The following is a 15,000-nucleotide window of genomic DNA, read 5'->3' as shown; positions in this document are numbered from 1 at the left end:
CACAAGGACAGAGAAACCAGGGTGGCAATTGAACCCACGACCTTCGGGTTAGATCACCGCTGCTCTACCGACTGAGCTACAAGGTCAGACGGGAGCAGGTCGTGGGAACTGAAGATGTTAAAGTCACGGCAATGAACATGTACAAGTACAAGGAAGGATTACGTTTTTACAAACGTTTGTCATATAGCACTTATATTTGAACAGACTTAACTGATTAGAATTTAATGTGAAGTGCTAGCTTCTACCAATTAATCAGTTAAGTCTGTTCACAGTGGAACACACAAGTACGGAGCAAGATCTAGAAATAACGTAGAAAATTCTCCTTACCTTTAAAGCTTGCCTTTCTCAAAGAAAAAGCATCTGTCCACTTTATCGAATAGTTTAATACTGTGTCAATCATGTTGGGCGGAAAGATTCCACAGTAAATGTTTGCTTTCATCTATATAACGGAATTGCGTCACGGTGGCCGAGTGGTCTAACGCGCTCGCAGATAATCGCTGGGAAAAGTGTATGTGTTCTAATCGCGGCAGGGAAGTTTGGAAATATTGAAGCGTATAAAAGCAAATTCACCCGATCAGAGCTTAATTCAATATCCGTAGGGTATGCACATCTGTGACTAGTACTAACAACAACAACAACAACAACAACAACAACAAAAGACAGCAGACTGGTTTTAAGACGTGGTATGCCTTCGGCATTTCCATTATTAGAAACCTTTAAGAAGTTTCCGGTTGAGCAGTTTCAGGATGATGTGTCAGCCGCACAGACCAACAGCGGGGTATATTGAGAAGGTACCCCTCATAATTACTGTTTATACACCTATCTGATTCTCAAACCTGGAGAGTCTGTTGATGAGAACAGAGTGATGGCAGTAGCGTTTATGATTTCAGAGAGGCCTTCGATTGCGTATCTCGTGCGATATTACTAAAATGGCTGAAATACCAGTTTGGGCCTAATATGCTTTCATAACTGACAAACTATGTATTGGACCGAACTCAGTTTTCTGTAGGAAGCGGCCAGCAATCTAATGTTGTGAACGTTAGTTGAGGTATTCCACAATGGTCAGTACTGGGACTCACTTTGTTCGTCATTTACTGAAATGGTCTGCCAAATTCAGTCCCCTCTGGCTCCGTGTTTATGTATGCAGAATTAATGTTCCCAACCCATGATAACAAGTTTAAGAGGCAACAGTTTGTGTGGTAATGGGGTAGGAGATGAAGCATTCCATTAGCAGGTCACAGAAAGGTAGGATAACTAAGTTGCCGGCAAGAGAGGTCGCGATCCTCTTTAAGGGGTTACAATCCCCAAGGCCATGACGGCAAGGTGGCGATGCAAGGTTACAATCCTCGCCAAGGGGTTACACTCCCCAAGGCCACAATCCTCTCCAGAGGGTTACAATCCCTCACATGAGAGGTCTTTACCTATCTAGGGTTGCGCCCCCTGGTTTCTATGGTAACCGTGCTCGATCAGAAGGCACAACCCTAGTACAGTGAGTCTACGGGGCAAAGAGACCCGCATGGGAACACTTCACCCCACAAATACACGAAGTGTATTCCCCATATTCCATTTAGCCTTTTCATCCCCACAAGAACACAAAGTGTATTTTCCCAGGACAAACAAAACAAAATTAAAATTGAGAAACAACCGAGGAGGAATAATATCCCCTCCGCTAGTTCCCGTAGCACTTCCAGAATTAAAATAATCATTATCGCTTGTTCCTGAAAACAAGTACTCAAGTGTTTGATAAGCAGTGTGGATTCAGATTGATTGACTCCACTAACTCGAGATTCAATGTAAAATCTAGTGTCGTTCATTGGCAGTACGCCAGTCAATCTTGCTGAGTAATGGAATCTGAGAAAGATTACCTCATCAAAGAACATCTATAGTATTAGAAGTGATTCTCACAAACTGGATACTGTATGTAACTGAAAATTACGTAACATGTAAACAGTATACACTACTGTGCCGTGCCAGATACGAAAAACCACCAAAAACCACTCTTTAGACGTGGCAAAAAATATGTGGAAAAGTATAGACCTTATTCATAAATGGCGGTCGCATTTATATTTCTTTTGTCCACGTGCAAATTAGCCTACCAAGCCTCATTTTAGAGCAAGAATTCTTTTCAATTCACTGTATGGTATCGAGGCTTGGTAGGCTAATTTGCACTTCGACAAAAGAATTATAAATTGGCCGCCATTTATGAATAAGGTCTATTCCTCAACTAATGCAGCGACACTAGACCCTAAGGAAAGGACAGTATTACATTGTTGCCTGCGGAAAAACATATGTGATAAATACAGTTTGCACCTAGTTAGACTACTAAAGAAAAAAAACAAATTTCCATGTGTTACAAAATGTAGCTGGTCCTGCTGAGATTGGATGTTCAAGGAGGTGCTGATCAATGTCGTCTATTGCATTGGCCATACTGTATATATCGCTGTAACGTCTTTAAACACAGCCTCATCGAAATTTAAACACTTGGTGCCAAGGAAACTCCTAAACTCCTCACTCGGCAAATTTCAAGGTAATGACTTGTTATTGATGAAAAGACCGTTTATCCGGCCTCTATATTCTGTGAATTTTGGGCAGGATCGGATCGAATGGGTCAGACACACTTAGCCTGCATAGCATGCACTTATTCACACTCGTCTCCAGGGCGTCATTATTTATGGCCGACTTTCCTGGACAGAGCACCTCACACTGACGCAAGAAAAAGTGTTGTGAACAAGCTGAACCTTTGAACAAAGAGTTCTTTCTAAGGAAAAGATGTCCTTTGGATTTGTAATATTATCGCAAAAGCCGGGGGTTAACAGTAAAAGGCAAGCCAAAAGACAGATGAAGAAAAAAATAACAGTTTTTATATAAAACTCTGCATTTCGAATTCTCGGCAAAAGATTAACAAGAATCGATCGTAAAGGGGAAGGTCATGATGTTCTGTCAAAAGGGAGAAATTGATCACGTGCTAGGCAACCACAAAGGTGCATGTGATCACTTTGTATCCAGGTTGTTGTTTACATTGAATGAACTACAGGGAAGAATGTTAATCTTTTGTAGCGCTTTCAGAGTTAAGCAACATACTTTTTTTAGCAATGCAAGAAACTTCCGTCTTTCGTTTTTTAGTTTTGTTGTAATATTTAACTGAATATTTATATTTCATCTGTTGGGTCGGGTTATTGACCCGAGACCCGACTCTTATCTGGAACACTGTTGATCAAACTCCTCACACTGAAGAACCGTTTCTTTCAATAATGAACCAAAAATGGACAACAAGCTTTCTTTCAAATAATTCTTGACTAAACATAAAATAGTTAAATTTCCAATTGTTTTTTCACCGAAGACTGTTCGGAGTTGAGTACAAATAAATAAAATCATAAACAGCCAGAAAATTGTGGAGACACATCCACTCGAGGTGTTTGATTCCTTCTCTGTTATCCAGTCCTAAAAAGTTACTAGAGAATTTACCGTATGGCTTCAGTGTTGTACATAACAATGCAGCTAGTAAATAACGAGAATTCGACGAAAAGGGTAAATGCGTTCTAAAGAACCTTTTCCGTGAAAAATTGAAGCACAAAATAGACAACAAGCTTTTTTTTAAATGATTCTTCACTGTCAGATTTCCAATTATTATTTTTTTACCTGAAGACTGTGCAGAGTTGAGTACAAAATAAATGTACAAACAACTGAGATGCGACTTCAGTAAGCACAGATGCATTTAAGTCAATCGATTCCTTCAGTGTTTGTTAAACCCATACATAATTTTCCGTTTGGTTTCCGTGTCGTACATAATAATATATTAGAAACAAAGGTCACTTTGCATTTAATATCCGACGGCGAAAGATGCAATGCTTATCGAAGATCATTACTCGTCGCTTTTAAGATAGCAGATTTTCATTTTTCACCACCTGTCGTGTTTATCCTCTTGAGCTCCATAAGGGTATATTTTGTTTAAAGATCCACTAAAACGCTATTCGTGTTACAATTACTTTGACGCCATGCTGTGTCCACCGGATAAAATCTACGCATTTCTTTTTCCTCCTGAAACCTACCAAAATACGCGCAGAAGACTCTACGCACAAAGACACTACTTAGCAGGAGAGCGACAAGAACGACTTTTCCCGACACGGAAAAAGAGTAAGGAAAAAAAAAAGAATTAAAACGAATTCCACTCATTTTCTGACTGGATTGCCATATGGCAACCCAGTAAAAAGCGAAAATCAGTCCACCGAAAGCGAATATACTTTCTCTTATTCTTGGTTTTCACGTGACGTCATCAAAAAAAAAAAAAAAAAAAACCAAAGCAATAAAGAAGAAGAAATTATCAATCCTTTTGAGATTTTAGTCTAGTTAGTTACTAGAACAGCTGAAGACTTATCTTTTCACAAATTTTCAGTGTAATGGAGTTTTTCGTCTTGTGATAAAGCAAAGTGGAATCTCAAAGCTTGCGCCTAACGCGATATTAAATCACCTAGGTTAAAAAAGTGACTTATCCGCTGATATTTTGCAATCGAAACAGTCCTTGTATGAGAATAAGTACTCATATAGATGTTTATGAGCCCTCAGAAGATGACTACAGGCTTTTTTTTTTTTTTTAGCAAAAGTAGATTACCTACGTTTTTGTGCCCCTCAGAGGGAAAATACTCTCCATACAAAGCCTTATAAATTTCAGTAAAATATTTCTTGGAATATCTCCCGCACGAAACATCACACAGTCCTGAACCTTTGCGAGACTGTTTGAATGTTCACCTCAAGTTCTTTTATCTCTTTGATTCCTTACTTTATTGTTGAATGGTTTTGATGATGGTGTGACAGTGAGAACCGGCAATTTATTCGCTTTGCTACTGGGAATACATTACTTTGACGAGGAACAGAGGTGTCAATCAAACAATCCGAGCCACGCCAATCAGAGACCCCGTTCGTGGGCGAACGAGAGTTTGCAAAATCTAGGGGTTTGTCCGCAAGAGTTTCCTTCCTCTCTCCTCCCCTTCCCCTCCCTCGCCCCCTGGAAACGCTTGCTACGCAGGCTACATGATAAAAGGCCTTTGTTCCCTTAACTTATCTTACATTACATTTTCTCTTGAGCGCTCGGAATTTTTTTTGCGCACACAACACTCTCGCGCTTCGGCTCTATTAAAGCTGCCATCTCGGTCAGCCTCGCGTCTTCGCGCGGCTGACTCGCGGGCAACAAGTCTCTTACCGATTATGATTTTAAACGGAGTAACAGTATCATTGTCCCACGTTTCAATTCGTACTACTTAAAAACTCAATTAGCCAGAGAGGTGTCTTGTTATGCAGCACTGGCTTCAAATATTATACAAGTTCTCAATTTACAACTTTTTATCGTAACGTGAAGTAGGACAGACACTTAAAAAATCTTGATTTCAGTGCTTGTTCAGATATCAAAATTTTAATTGTTTTTAGCTTTTATTACTTTTTAAATTGTAAGAGCCATTTATTAATAATTGTAGGTTTCTATTTCATCTAATTTATATCATATATGCACACGGCTCTTGTCAATATTATTTTTAACATAATTATCATTACGAAAAAGAAGCGGTTTTTTAAAAACATTTAACGATAAAAAATTGCGATAAAACATTTCGTAAAAGCATATTAAACGTTTGTTGACGAGGTTTAGACGTTTGGTTAACGTCATTATCAAGTCAAAAACTGAAAGATAAAAAATGTTTAAATACTAAAAAGACAATAGGTGATGGAATGTTTTTTTTTTTTAATGTAAACATTTATATACTGTTCATGTTTGCCCCAAGAGCTAAATGAGCTAATCACGGGGGGCTTACACCAAAATTCTAATTACCAAATAAAACATCAAACACAGGCACGGGATACAAAGTAAGTCAAGAAAGAAAGTTTTAAGTCAATTAGTTTAATTATAATGACCACAAGTCACAGATGGGGCCAGCGAGGAATCTGCGTACTCCTTTGGAAGCCAGCTTGGCAACCCTTCGGGACCAGATGCTTTGCGGGGATTCAGAGCCAACAGATACACTGGGCTTAACAATCTCCGAATCAATGGCAGGCGATGGAAGACTGTCCAGCGGTGCATAGTCCTGCATAGGCTGTAAAAGAGCTGCATTGATTAAATTATCGATGTCCTCTCCCGATTTCCCTTCAATTCCATCAATATGAAGACACGATCGAACTAGTTTTGTTCCAGGTATTTCCATATCATTTAAATATGAATGCTACATTATCATGCAAATGCAATACACAAAGAATGTTAGTCCCGGGAGATTTGAATTGGGTACAACATTGAGTTAGCCGATTAGGTCTATTAAACTCACCAGTTATAAGTATACCACACCCTGGGTAACGCCCCTCTATGATAGTTAAAGAAGTAGCTAAATAGTCCAACATCGCCCCATCACTTGCACCGGCAGGATGATACAGTCCCGAACACAATACAGGGATAGCCCCTCGGAAGCCGAGTGGGGCGGAGATGTGCCCATAACACTTCGAACTCAGAGTGGTAGAAGTCAGTAAGCGCCTTAAACTTGATGGAATTATTAATATACAGTCCTACTCCTCCGTGTACGCCCGTGGTGCGGTTCTTGAGTAATAAGTTAAACCCAGGAATGTGAAGATGATTCTCGCATTCGTTTTCGTCATAAACTCAGGTCTCACTTACTGAGACTAGGTCAGGCTTGTGAGTATCAACAAAGCACCTCCGCTCATCAATCTTCGGAGAGAGAGACATCATATTAGCCAGAGCCAATGGTGGACTGTACTCCTTGGTAATAGTTTGGGATCGAGTGACAGGAGTGTGACAGACTTGCGGGACATTGCGTGATGCTAACACTGTGCGTGACGAGGTCGATATGCTAATTCGCCTTGCAGTAGGTATGTTAATTCGCCTTGCAGTAGGTACTATGAGATAAATTAATGAGTTTGCTTTGCTTTCGCCGCGTTACCGCCACGACAGCCACGAAAGGGCTTCAAAATTCCACACTCACAAAGTCTTCTGAAGATCGTTTGATCAATATGGAGGCCGTTTGTTTCCAAAGGCTTCCGAAGGCCCCGCAGTGTGCTAGGCAAATATTCAAAGCGAGCTCTCCAGCATTGTGCTTCACTGACTCCACGTTGCTGGACAGACGAAACCAACAAAGTAAAATTTCGCCAGTTGGAAGAGCGAAGAATAATTATACCGAGCAGCACTTGTCATGATTATAAGATCTTTAACTTGAATTCCCTCTAGTCGGCTATTCGATTCAGCAGATGAGTGATGTAAGAATAGAAACGTTTGCGAGAGCCAAGTTGAGAGACTTCAGCCACGAAGGCGCATACATAATATGTGTATGATAACCTGATAATCATAATCTGAATCACACAGATCACATGTAAAAGAGTAGACAATGCATTGTTGATTTACGATTGGAGGCTTGATTTCTCTGGACTTGAGGTCTTGTTCCAATTTTCTGCTGATAAAAACGGGTTGTAGTGTAGTGCCAATCTTGTGACTGAGATCACGCATTTGCCTTTTAACTGCGTTAGCTGATGTTTGATCTTTTAAGGGCAAACTCACTCGCACAACGCTGCTGTCTATCCGCTCGTTTTTCTCTCTAGTGCCAAATGAAAAGCTCTGAATGGTTTTGGTAATGGTAGAAGTAATCATTGCCAAAGGGTAATCAAGTCGAGTAGAGATGGAGCGTAGTCTAGTGCCAGTTCTTGATTGAAGGCTTTAAACGTTGAAGATAGAGCAATTTACGCACGATGGATCATTGTTTTGAACAAGCAATCTTTATGGTGCTTGTCTGTGTGGCTTTGGAAATGCAGCAACAATCCAGTGTTTGTTGGCTTTCTATATACTTGTGTGTCGATCTTTGTTCGGTTCTTGATGATTTCAATATCGATAAAGGAGATCTTGTTGTCAATAGGAAGCTCCATCGTAAAAGACAGGCTGGGGTGGAGGCTATTAAGAGTTATGAGAAAATCAACTGCAGCATCTACATATCTCTTGTGTAATGTGGACATCACACCATTGCGGGTGAGCTTATCTTCAAGATGACAGAGGAAGACATCGGCCATTAGAGGGCCAATGGGGTGAACCCATAACCCGTCGATTTTTTCATACATCTGGCCATTTAATTGGAAAAGCTGGTTAGTAGTGGCGATCTTGAGAAGTTTTGTGAGTTGATCCTTTTGCAGGTTAAGGTCATAAGTTTGGTTTAACTAATCATCGGCAAACGCTTTTTTGACTAAGATGTTGATGGTCGCATTTAAAGGGACGTTAGTAAAGAGGGCTGTGATATCACAAGAGACCAATATGTCGTCTGCCGATAGGTGAGGTCCGGATTTCTTCAGAGAAGCGAATGGCATCGGTAATTGTAAAATCGTTTAGGAGGAGTGGTTTCAGTTTTCACCCATTTAGCCAAGTTGTAGTTATACGTTTCAGTTGCCGAAAAAATAGGCCTCATACTGAGTTTGGCTTTGTAGATCTTGGGAAGGCCATAAAGACGAGCAAGTCTGGAACCCTTGGGTGAGAGTGAATCGGCGATGTTCTGAGGTAGTTTTTCACGTAGGATTGTGCTGACATCTTTCTCTTTTTTATGGAGCGGATGAAAGTGCTTAGGTGGACGAACACGGGATTTTGATCGCTTACCATCAACACGTAAGAACTTGGAAGAATCATCAATTGAAGCTGCACTTAAAACGCGTATGGTCTCGGCCTTGTCCATTATTACTACTCCTGAGCCTTTGAGAACATTGAGCCCTCCTGAGCTTTGAGAACATTCCATCACCTATTGTCTTTTTAGTATTTAAACATTTTTTATCTTTAACTTTTTGACTTAGAGTTGATAATGACGTTGGCCAAACGTCGAAACGTCGTCAACAAACTTTAAATATGCTTTTACGAAATGTTTTATCGCAATTTTTTATAAATAATTATCATTGTAACAGTTGTATTTTTTTTAAATTTTAGCTTGAATTTATATCTACATCCCACAGGTATTACACTTTAATCTTTCATCGTGTTTAAATAAAGGATATGTATATATGGTAGTGAGGAGTGTTCATTTACGGACACGAAAGTCAGTTTGAAATTGATGATTTAACCTGTTTTTACTGACTTGCTTGTTTTCACTTTAAATGAAAGTAAATAATCCTTTTTCCTTTTTGGAGGCTGAAAAATCCATTTATCTGAGATCACAAATCCGTTTTTGGATTTTCCCAAAAAACGCACCTAAATTTAACCTGACGGGCAGCTTTAGGCAAGCCCGCGATGATCTGAACCAAAATGTAAGCTGGTTGTTACTGGGAGTATGTAACCCCAGAAGTCACGCAAATTTCACAGTAATTGAGGGTAATGCTCATTTTTGACGAATTTGTTTCGGGTACCCTTATTATAATACGGGTGTGCAAAAGCAAAAGAAAGCACGAGGCTTATGGCAAATGGCAAATGTCTTTGTTGTTTTTTTCAACTGGTGTCTTCCTACAAGATTAAGGCAAAATCTCGGGAGCAAAGGCTTTTAATGCACTACACACTATGTCACCTGGTTGTAAGAGGGTAAGAGTGTAAGTCCGTTGTGACAATAGGCCCGCAGCGCATGCATAACTCACAAACGTAAACAGGTCTGTTGGAAGTGTGCTTGAGTTTCAACAAAATGAGCCCCAAAATCGGCAAGAATTTGTAACGCTGACGGATAATAAAGCAGCTGCTATTTCCAAAACGATGTAGTTACCTGGATAAATAACCTTGCCAAGGAGAGTAAATTTTTGACTTTGCAAAAACAATGGTCAACCTCAAGAGTTGGGCGATTGCGTTCATTGCGTTGAATTCGCACATTTCTTGTCAATCTTTAAAACACTTCAAAGGAAAAAAAAAAGAAAACAAGCAAACAAACTAGCAAAAACAAAAACCGGGTGTCTTGCCATCATTTTGACACAGATGTGCCCTTTCTTTCGCAAGTAAACATGCAAGGTAACTTGATCACGGCGCCCGCTGAAAACGATGTCACTTTCGATTTTGCGATTTACTTGTGCAGCCAAAAGCACAACAGAAAAATTGAACACAGCAAAAATGTTTTTCGCTGATGGTAACTTTTTATCTCGTTTGATGGCGCAAATTTTGTTGCTGATGGCAAACTATTTTATTCTTGTACAAAAAGAGTTGATAATGTAAATTGACCACCGTACAGAGATTCTAAAAGCTGACGTTTCTAGGGTTAGCCCTTCGTCAGAGTGCACGCTTAAAGTTGTGGTGTAAAAGAAGGTGTAAGGGAACTTGAAAATGATCAACATGTCAGCCACGAGGCAAATGTTACTAGATTGTCTTTTATCCTTCTTCAATCTTTCTGGGTTTAATATTTTACTAGTAACCATCTACCATGGCACTATAATGATATACGTTACCAAGAGAAAATTTAACGGTGCCGGAACAATATCGCGTCCTATTAGAGCTACATATTATGCAAAGATAATTTGAATCTCCAGGAACACAAAACTCAACTCAGTTGAAAATTATGCAGCGCTGTGTTACTGCACTACAACACGTACGCAGTGCGTACCTATTTTTTATACCAGGTCGGTCAAGAACATTTTTTGATCTTTTTAAAGTTCCTCGACGGATTTAACATTAAACAATATGACGAGGTTAATCTGTTAAGCTTTTGGTTTGTTGATATACTGCTGTTTAAGCTGTAATTTCTTTTCTCTTTTTCCTCTCAAATTTTAAAGATTTTTTCACAAGTCCTCTCTGGGGTACGCAATTCACATGGTGTGTAATATTACCCTCTCCACTCTCCTCTTAAACAGCTTCTCTCACTCACCGACAATTTTTGGATTATAATGAATCGTCTTCGCTGATCGTGGCTTCCGATGGAATTCCCTTGACACAGATCAAAACAATGGGGTATTGTGTGCAGATGTGAAATACAATTTGATCAAGAACAATAGGCCATTTCTTGATACAGTTGACATTAGAAAAATAGGAAAAATCTCTTAATCACAGTCAATGAAAAATTTATGTTTTCACTTAAGGTGGCTCCATATGGTAATTCGCTGTTCATTTGGGGCGTGCTAGTATCCACTATCCACGGGAATTTTTGCGTTGCTCTTAATCGCATCTCTCTCCAGCCTAACGAATAGACTTCTAAAAGACAAAACTACTCTTTTCAACCATCACTGTCAAATTAACGGGGTGGTATAGGTTGCATAGAGTGTTTATTAGCTTTTATTTTGATTTTCTTCCATTTCCTTTGGTGAAAATTTCCTAAACTTTGACATTACATGACATTTGTCCAGAGGAATCTTCTGAAGGCCAAAAAAATAGGGGTTACAAAGGTAGTTTCGTCGCTTTTAGCGAATTTGTGTTTTTTAGCTCCAATTAAAAAAAGTTGTCTCACAAAATCTCTTGATGAATTGGCAAACGGAAGGTATCAACAGTAATTATCGCCCTGCAACATTTGAAGAAATTTCACCGAAGAAAACTAGAGATATTTCACGTGAAAGTTTCACACTTTTTCCATCGCACAACATACGTCACAGAATGGGAATTTGCCAAGATCGCCATTTGAGCATGCGTGAAATTCCCAACCACATGCACGCGCGCGTACATGAGTGAAGAAATCGATGGACTTTCGTCTTGAGCTGAATCTCGGGCTCTTTGCAAAAAGGAACAAAGTTTGGAAGAGTATCTTCATGTTTGTTTACTTCCCGCGTGGAAGAGCCGCGCGTTGGTTGCTCGAGCTTTAAAGCTTGCGCTATCAGCCACCTTCCAGTAACCAGGTTGCACGCCGTCAGGGAACTATATGAAGCCACCTTAACTCTACAAACGGGTGATCACGACAGCAAGAAGTTTAATTTTTGCGATTTGCCATAAACTTTATGCTTAAGGTCTCCCTTTCCCCTTTCCCTTTCACGCGTGCTTTTCATTTTGGCTCAATGTTACCATTGTACCAACCAGTGTAATAATTGATGTTCTTGATTTGTTTTAAACTACTCTGAACGATTGTATTATCGTCTCTCTCCTCTGCTGTTTATACTAGGAGACTCGGAGAGGGAAAACAAGGGCACGGCGTCAGTGGGAGTCTTTGCAGGGGTGAGAGGGTAATCCTAACCAATTCTGAAACAATTCAACTGTACTTAACTTGCACAGTATCATTTTTGTTCTTTCAATCAACATTTACTTCAATTAACACAAACCCATTCTCTTACATTTGAAGCAGTCACTTAACACAATCCATTTCTTTGGAGCACAAGTAACAGTTATTGCTTGTCCTTTTGCAGTTGTAGTACACATTGACCGGTTTCCTTAGTGCTTTTAGAATAAAAAGTATTTTACACTCCTTGAGCTCTAACCAGTAACTTTACATTGTTTCATTCAAGTGCGGAGACTTTTTCGATTTGTGATAGTTACTATTTGTTGTTCATTCATAGGCATGTTTCAGTGTGGATTGAGGTCTTGTTATGGCATGTGCTTCTCAAGAGTCTCGCGGAAAATATGCCGTGGACAAATCTGGTAAAGTTAAAGTCACTATTTTGGCTTCTGAATGGGGATCCAGCAAGGGTGGTCTTTCCACCATAAACAGAGAGTTAGGCATTCAGTTGGCCAAATCCTCAGACGTAGAAATCTCATTTTTTGTGCCACAATGCAGTGAGAAGGATAAGACAGAAGCCCATAAGCACAACATTAGCATTGTTGAAGCAACACAACTGGTCGGTTATGAGGAGCTAGAATGGCTTAGCTTTCCACCAGATGATCTACAAATTGAGGTGGTTGTTGGTCACGGAGTAAAACTAGGTCGTCAGGCACAAGTCATAAGAAAATCTCATCAGTGTAAATGGGTGCAAGTGGTGCATACGGACCCAGAGGAGTTGGGAATGTTTAAATGCTACCCAGATCCAATTTGCAGGGGCGAAGAAAAGCATAATGATGAAGTGAAACTTTGTGAAAAGGCTGACTTTGTTGTTGGAATAGGACCGAAGTTGGCAGAGGCCTTTCGATCATACCTTCGATATTGCAAAAATGTTCGGACTATTTTTGACTTTACTCCAGGGATTTTTGAAGAATTTCTTTGTGTTGAGCAAGCCCCTGAAGAAGGGAATCATCGCAGTGTTTTGGTGTTTGGCCGTGGTGATATCAAAGATTTTGAATTAAAGGGATTTGACATTGCAGGAAAGGCGGTTGCTTCACCTTCACTTGTCGACACTCATCTTGTCTTTGTTGGAGCACCCAATGGAAAACATGAGGAGGTAGCAGAGTATTTCGTGCAGTGTGGTCTGCCACGTATTCGCTTGAAAGTTAGAGGTTATGACGAAAGCCGAGAAAGTTTAAAGAAGTTATTTTGTGAAGTAGATCTTGTGCTTATGCCATCTAGAACCGATGGTTTTGGATTGACTGGTCTTGAGGCCTTGTCAGCTGGTCTTCCAGTTCTTGTCAGCAAGAATTCTGGATTTGGGGAAGCCCTATGCAAAGTTCCATTCTGCTCACCATTTGTGATTGACTCAGATAAACCTGATGTGTGGGCTACAGCCATCAAGGAAATCATACGGGATAAAAACAGGCAGTGCCGTCTTGAGGAAGCTGAAAACATGCGCTTATTATATGACAAGAAATACAGCTGGACCAAACAAAGTGATGCCCTGCGAAGCAAAATTATTGAACTTGCTCGTGGTAAGAGGCCAGAACAACAAAATGAATATTTTGCATGTTGCTCTGCCTCTTTTAGCTTCTTTCATAGCCCTAACCTACCTAGGAACCCACCTAATACTGTGAAATTAAGATTTTGATCAGGTTGAAAAGTGTACTTCAAAAACAAATTTCTAGTTTCTAAAGATGCTGTTGGTGATAAATTTCGTGATAAAGGTCAAATTACCACCGTGAACGATTTGAAAAGCCGACGTTTTGAGCGTTAGCCCTTCGTCAGAGCGAAGAGAGTGTTAGCCCTTCACTTTGACGAAGGGCAAGCGCTCGAAACGTCGTCAGCTTTCCAAATCGTTCACGGTGGTAATCTTACTTCAAACACAGTCAGATGTCAAATAAACTTGACTCACAGATGAGCTGCACCCCAAATTAAAGATTTTTCTTAGGGACAAAACGTTTAAGTGTGGTTTGGTGTCCAATTGCCTAATTTTGAATTTAATTTTTTAAAGCTTGTCTTCAACTTCAAATTGATCGTGTGCCTGTCACTGAAGCTAGTACACAGAAAGGCACAGGGACTGACGTAAATTCATGGGAACTTCAGAAAGTTATCCAGGCAGTGACGGTACCAAGCAATACAAAGGATCAACAGGTAGAGGTCAACGCTGGTTTGGCAACAGAACATTGTGGAGACGGAAGTATCCCATCTACACAAGCAGTTTTCAATCAAATTGTGCAAAAGTATCTTCGAAATGTTGACCCCTCAAATCCGGAGCAGTGGAACGGTTTCGTTTGTTTTCTTCAAGAGGTACGTAAACTAATGATTCTTCGTGTTGACTCAGGAAGTTTACTAATCCTTGTTGAGGTTGCTTCTGAGAAGATCCTTGAGGAGCTGTGGCAAGATTATCAAAAAGGTCATTTGAATAAAATGGCTCAAAAATTTCTAGTAACAGAGGAGCTTCTGGAGGAGTTTGGCCTGATTGAGTTTAAACTGACAACATTTATTGCTGAAGTGGAGTACAAGGCTTGTCAACATTATTTTTCTGGTAAGTTGAATAAGAAATAACAGGTTTGGTCTTATTTAGCTTTAGTTTGTGGTCAAATGTCAATTCGTCAAGCAGAATGAAAAATTGATCGCAATTTTTTGAAAACTACCAATTTAGCATGATATTGGGTTTGCTAGTATTCGTTGTACACTGGAGTCTTATTAACTTGCATACAAACTCCGAAACGTGCAAATTTCCCAGGTGCAAGGTCACTTACACATATGAGATAAATGCTTCAAAAAAGGCCAGAGCGATCCTCAGATTGGAGTACGAGGACGACTACGCCATCGCGCAGAATGGTGCAACAAACATCCGGGACATTGTGTAACCTTAAAGGGCGAAATTTCAAAAGGC

The 15,000-nt window shown here is 39.9% G+C and overlaps 1 protein-coding gene across 3 annotated transcripts in view; it reads left to right on the top strand.

Moving 5' to 3' along the window:
• The window catches only part of LOC138060007 (3'-5' exoribonuclease HELZ2-like), a 153,468-nt gene that overhangs the window by 7,352 nt on the left and 131,116 nt on the right, over positions 1-15,000 (top strand). For 2 of the 3 annotated variants that reach the window (XM_068905681.1, XM_068905678.1), the window contains exons 2-3: positions 12,397-13,633; positions 14,113-14,646. In XM_068905681.1, the coding sequence (XP_068761782.1) occupies positions 12,427-13,633; positions 14,113-14,646 (1,741 nt within the window). In that variant the 5' untranslated portion in view covers positions 12,397-12,426. The remainder of the gene's footprint in view (positions 1-12,396; positions 13,634-14,112; positions 14,647-15,000) is intronic. The other variant, XM_068905679.1, reaches the window with a different exon arrangement.

The sequence above is a fragment of the Montipora capricornis genome, chromosome 8 (genome assembly GCF_036669925.1).
Source record: "Montipora capricornis isolate CH-2021 chromosome 8, ASM3666992v2, whole genome shotgun sequence".
NCBI lineage: Eukaryota > Metazoa > Cnidaria > Anthozoa > Scleractinia > Acroporidae > Montipora > Montipora capricornis.
Note: the sequence above shows the minus strand (reverse complement) of the source record. Positions and strands in the feature narration are given on the sequence as shown.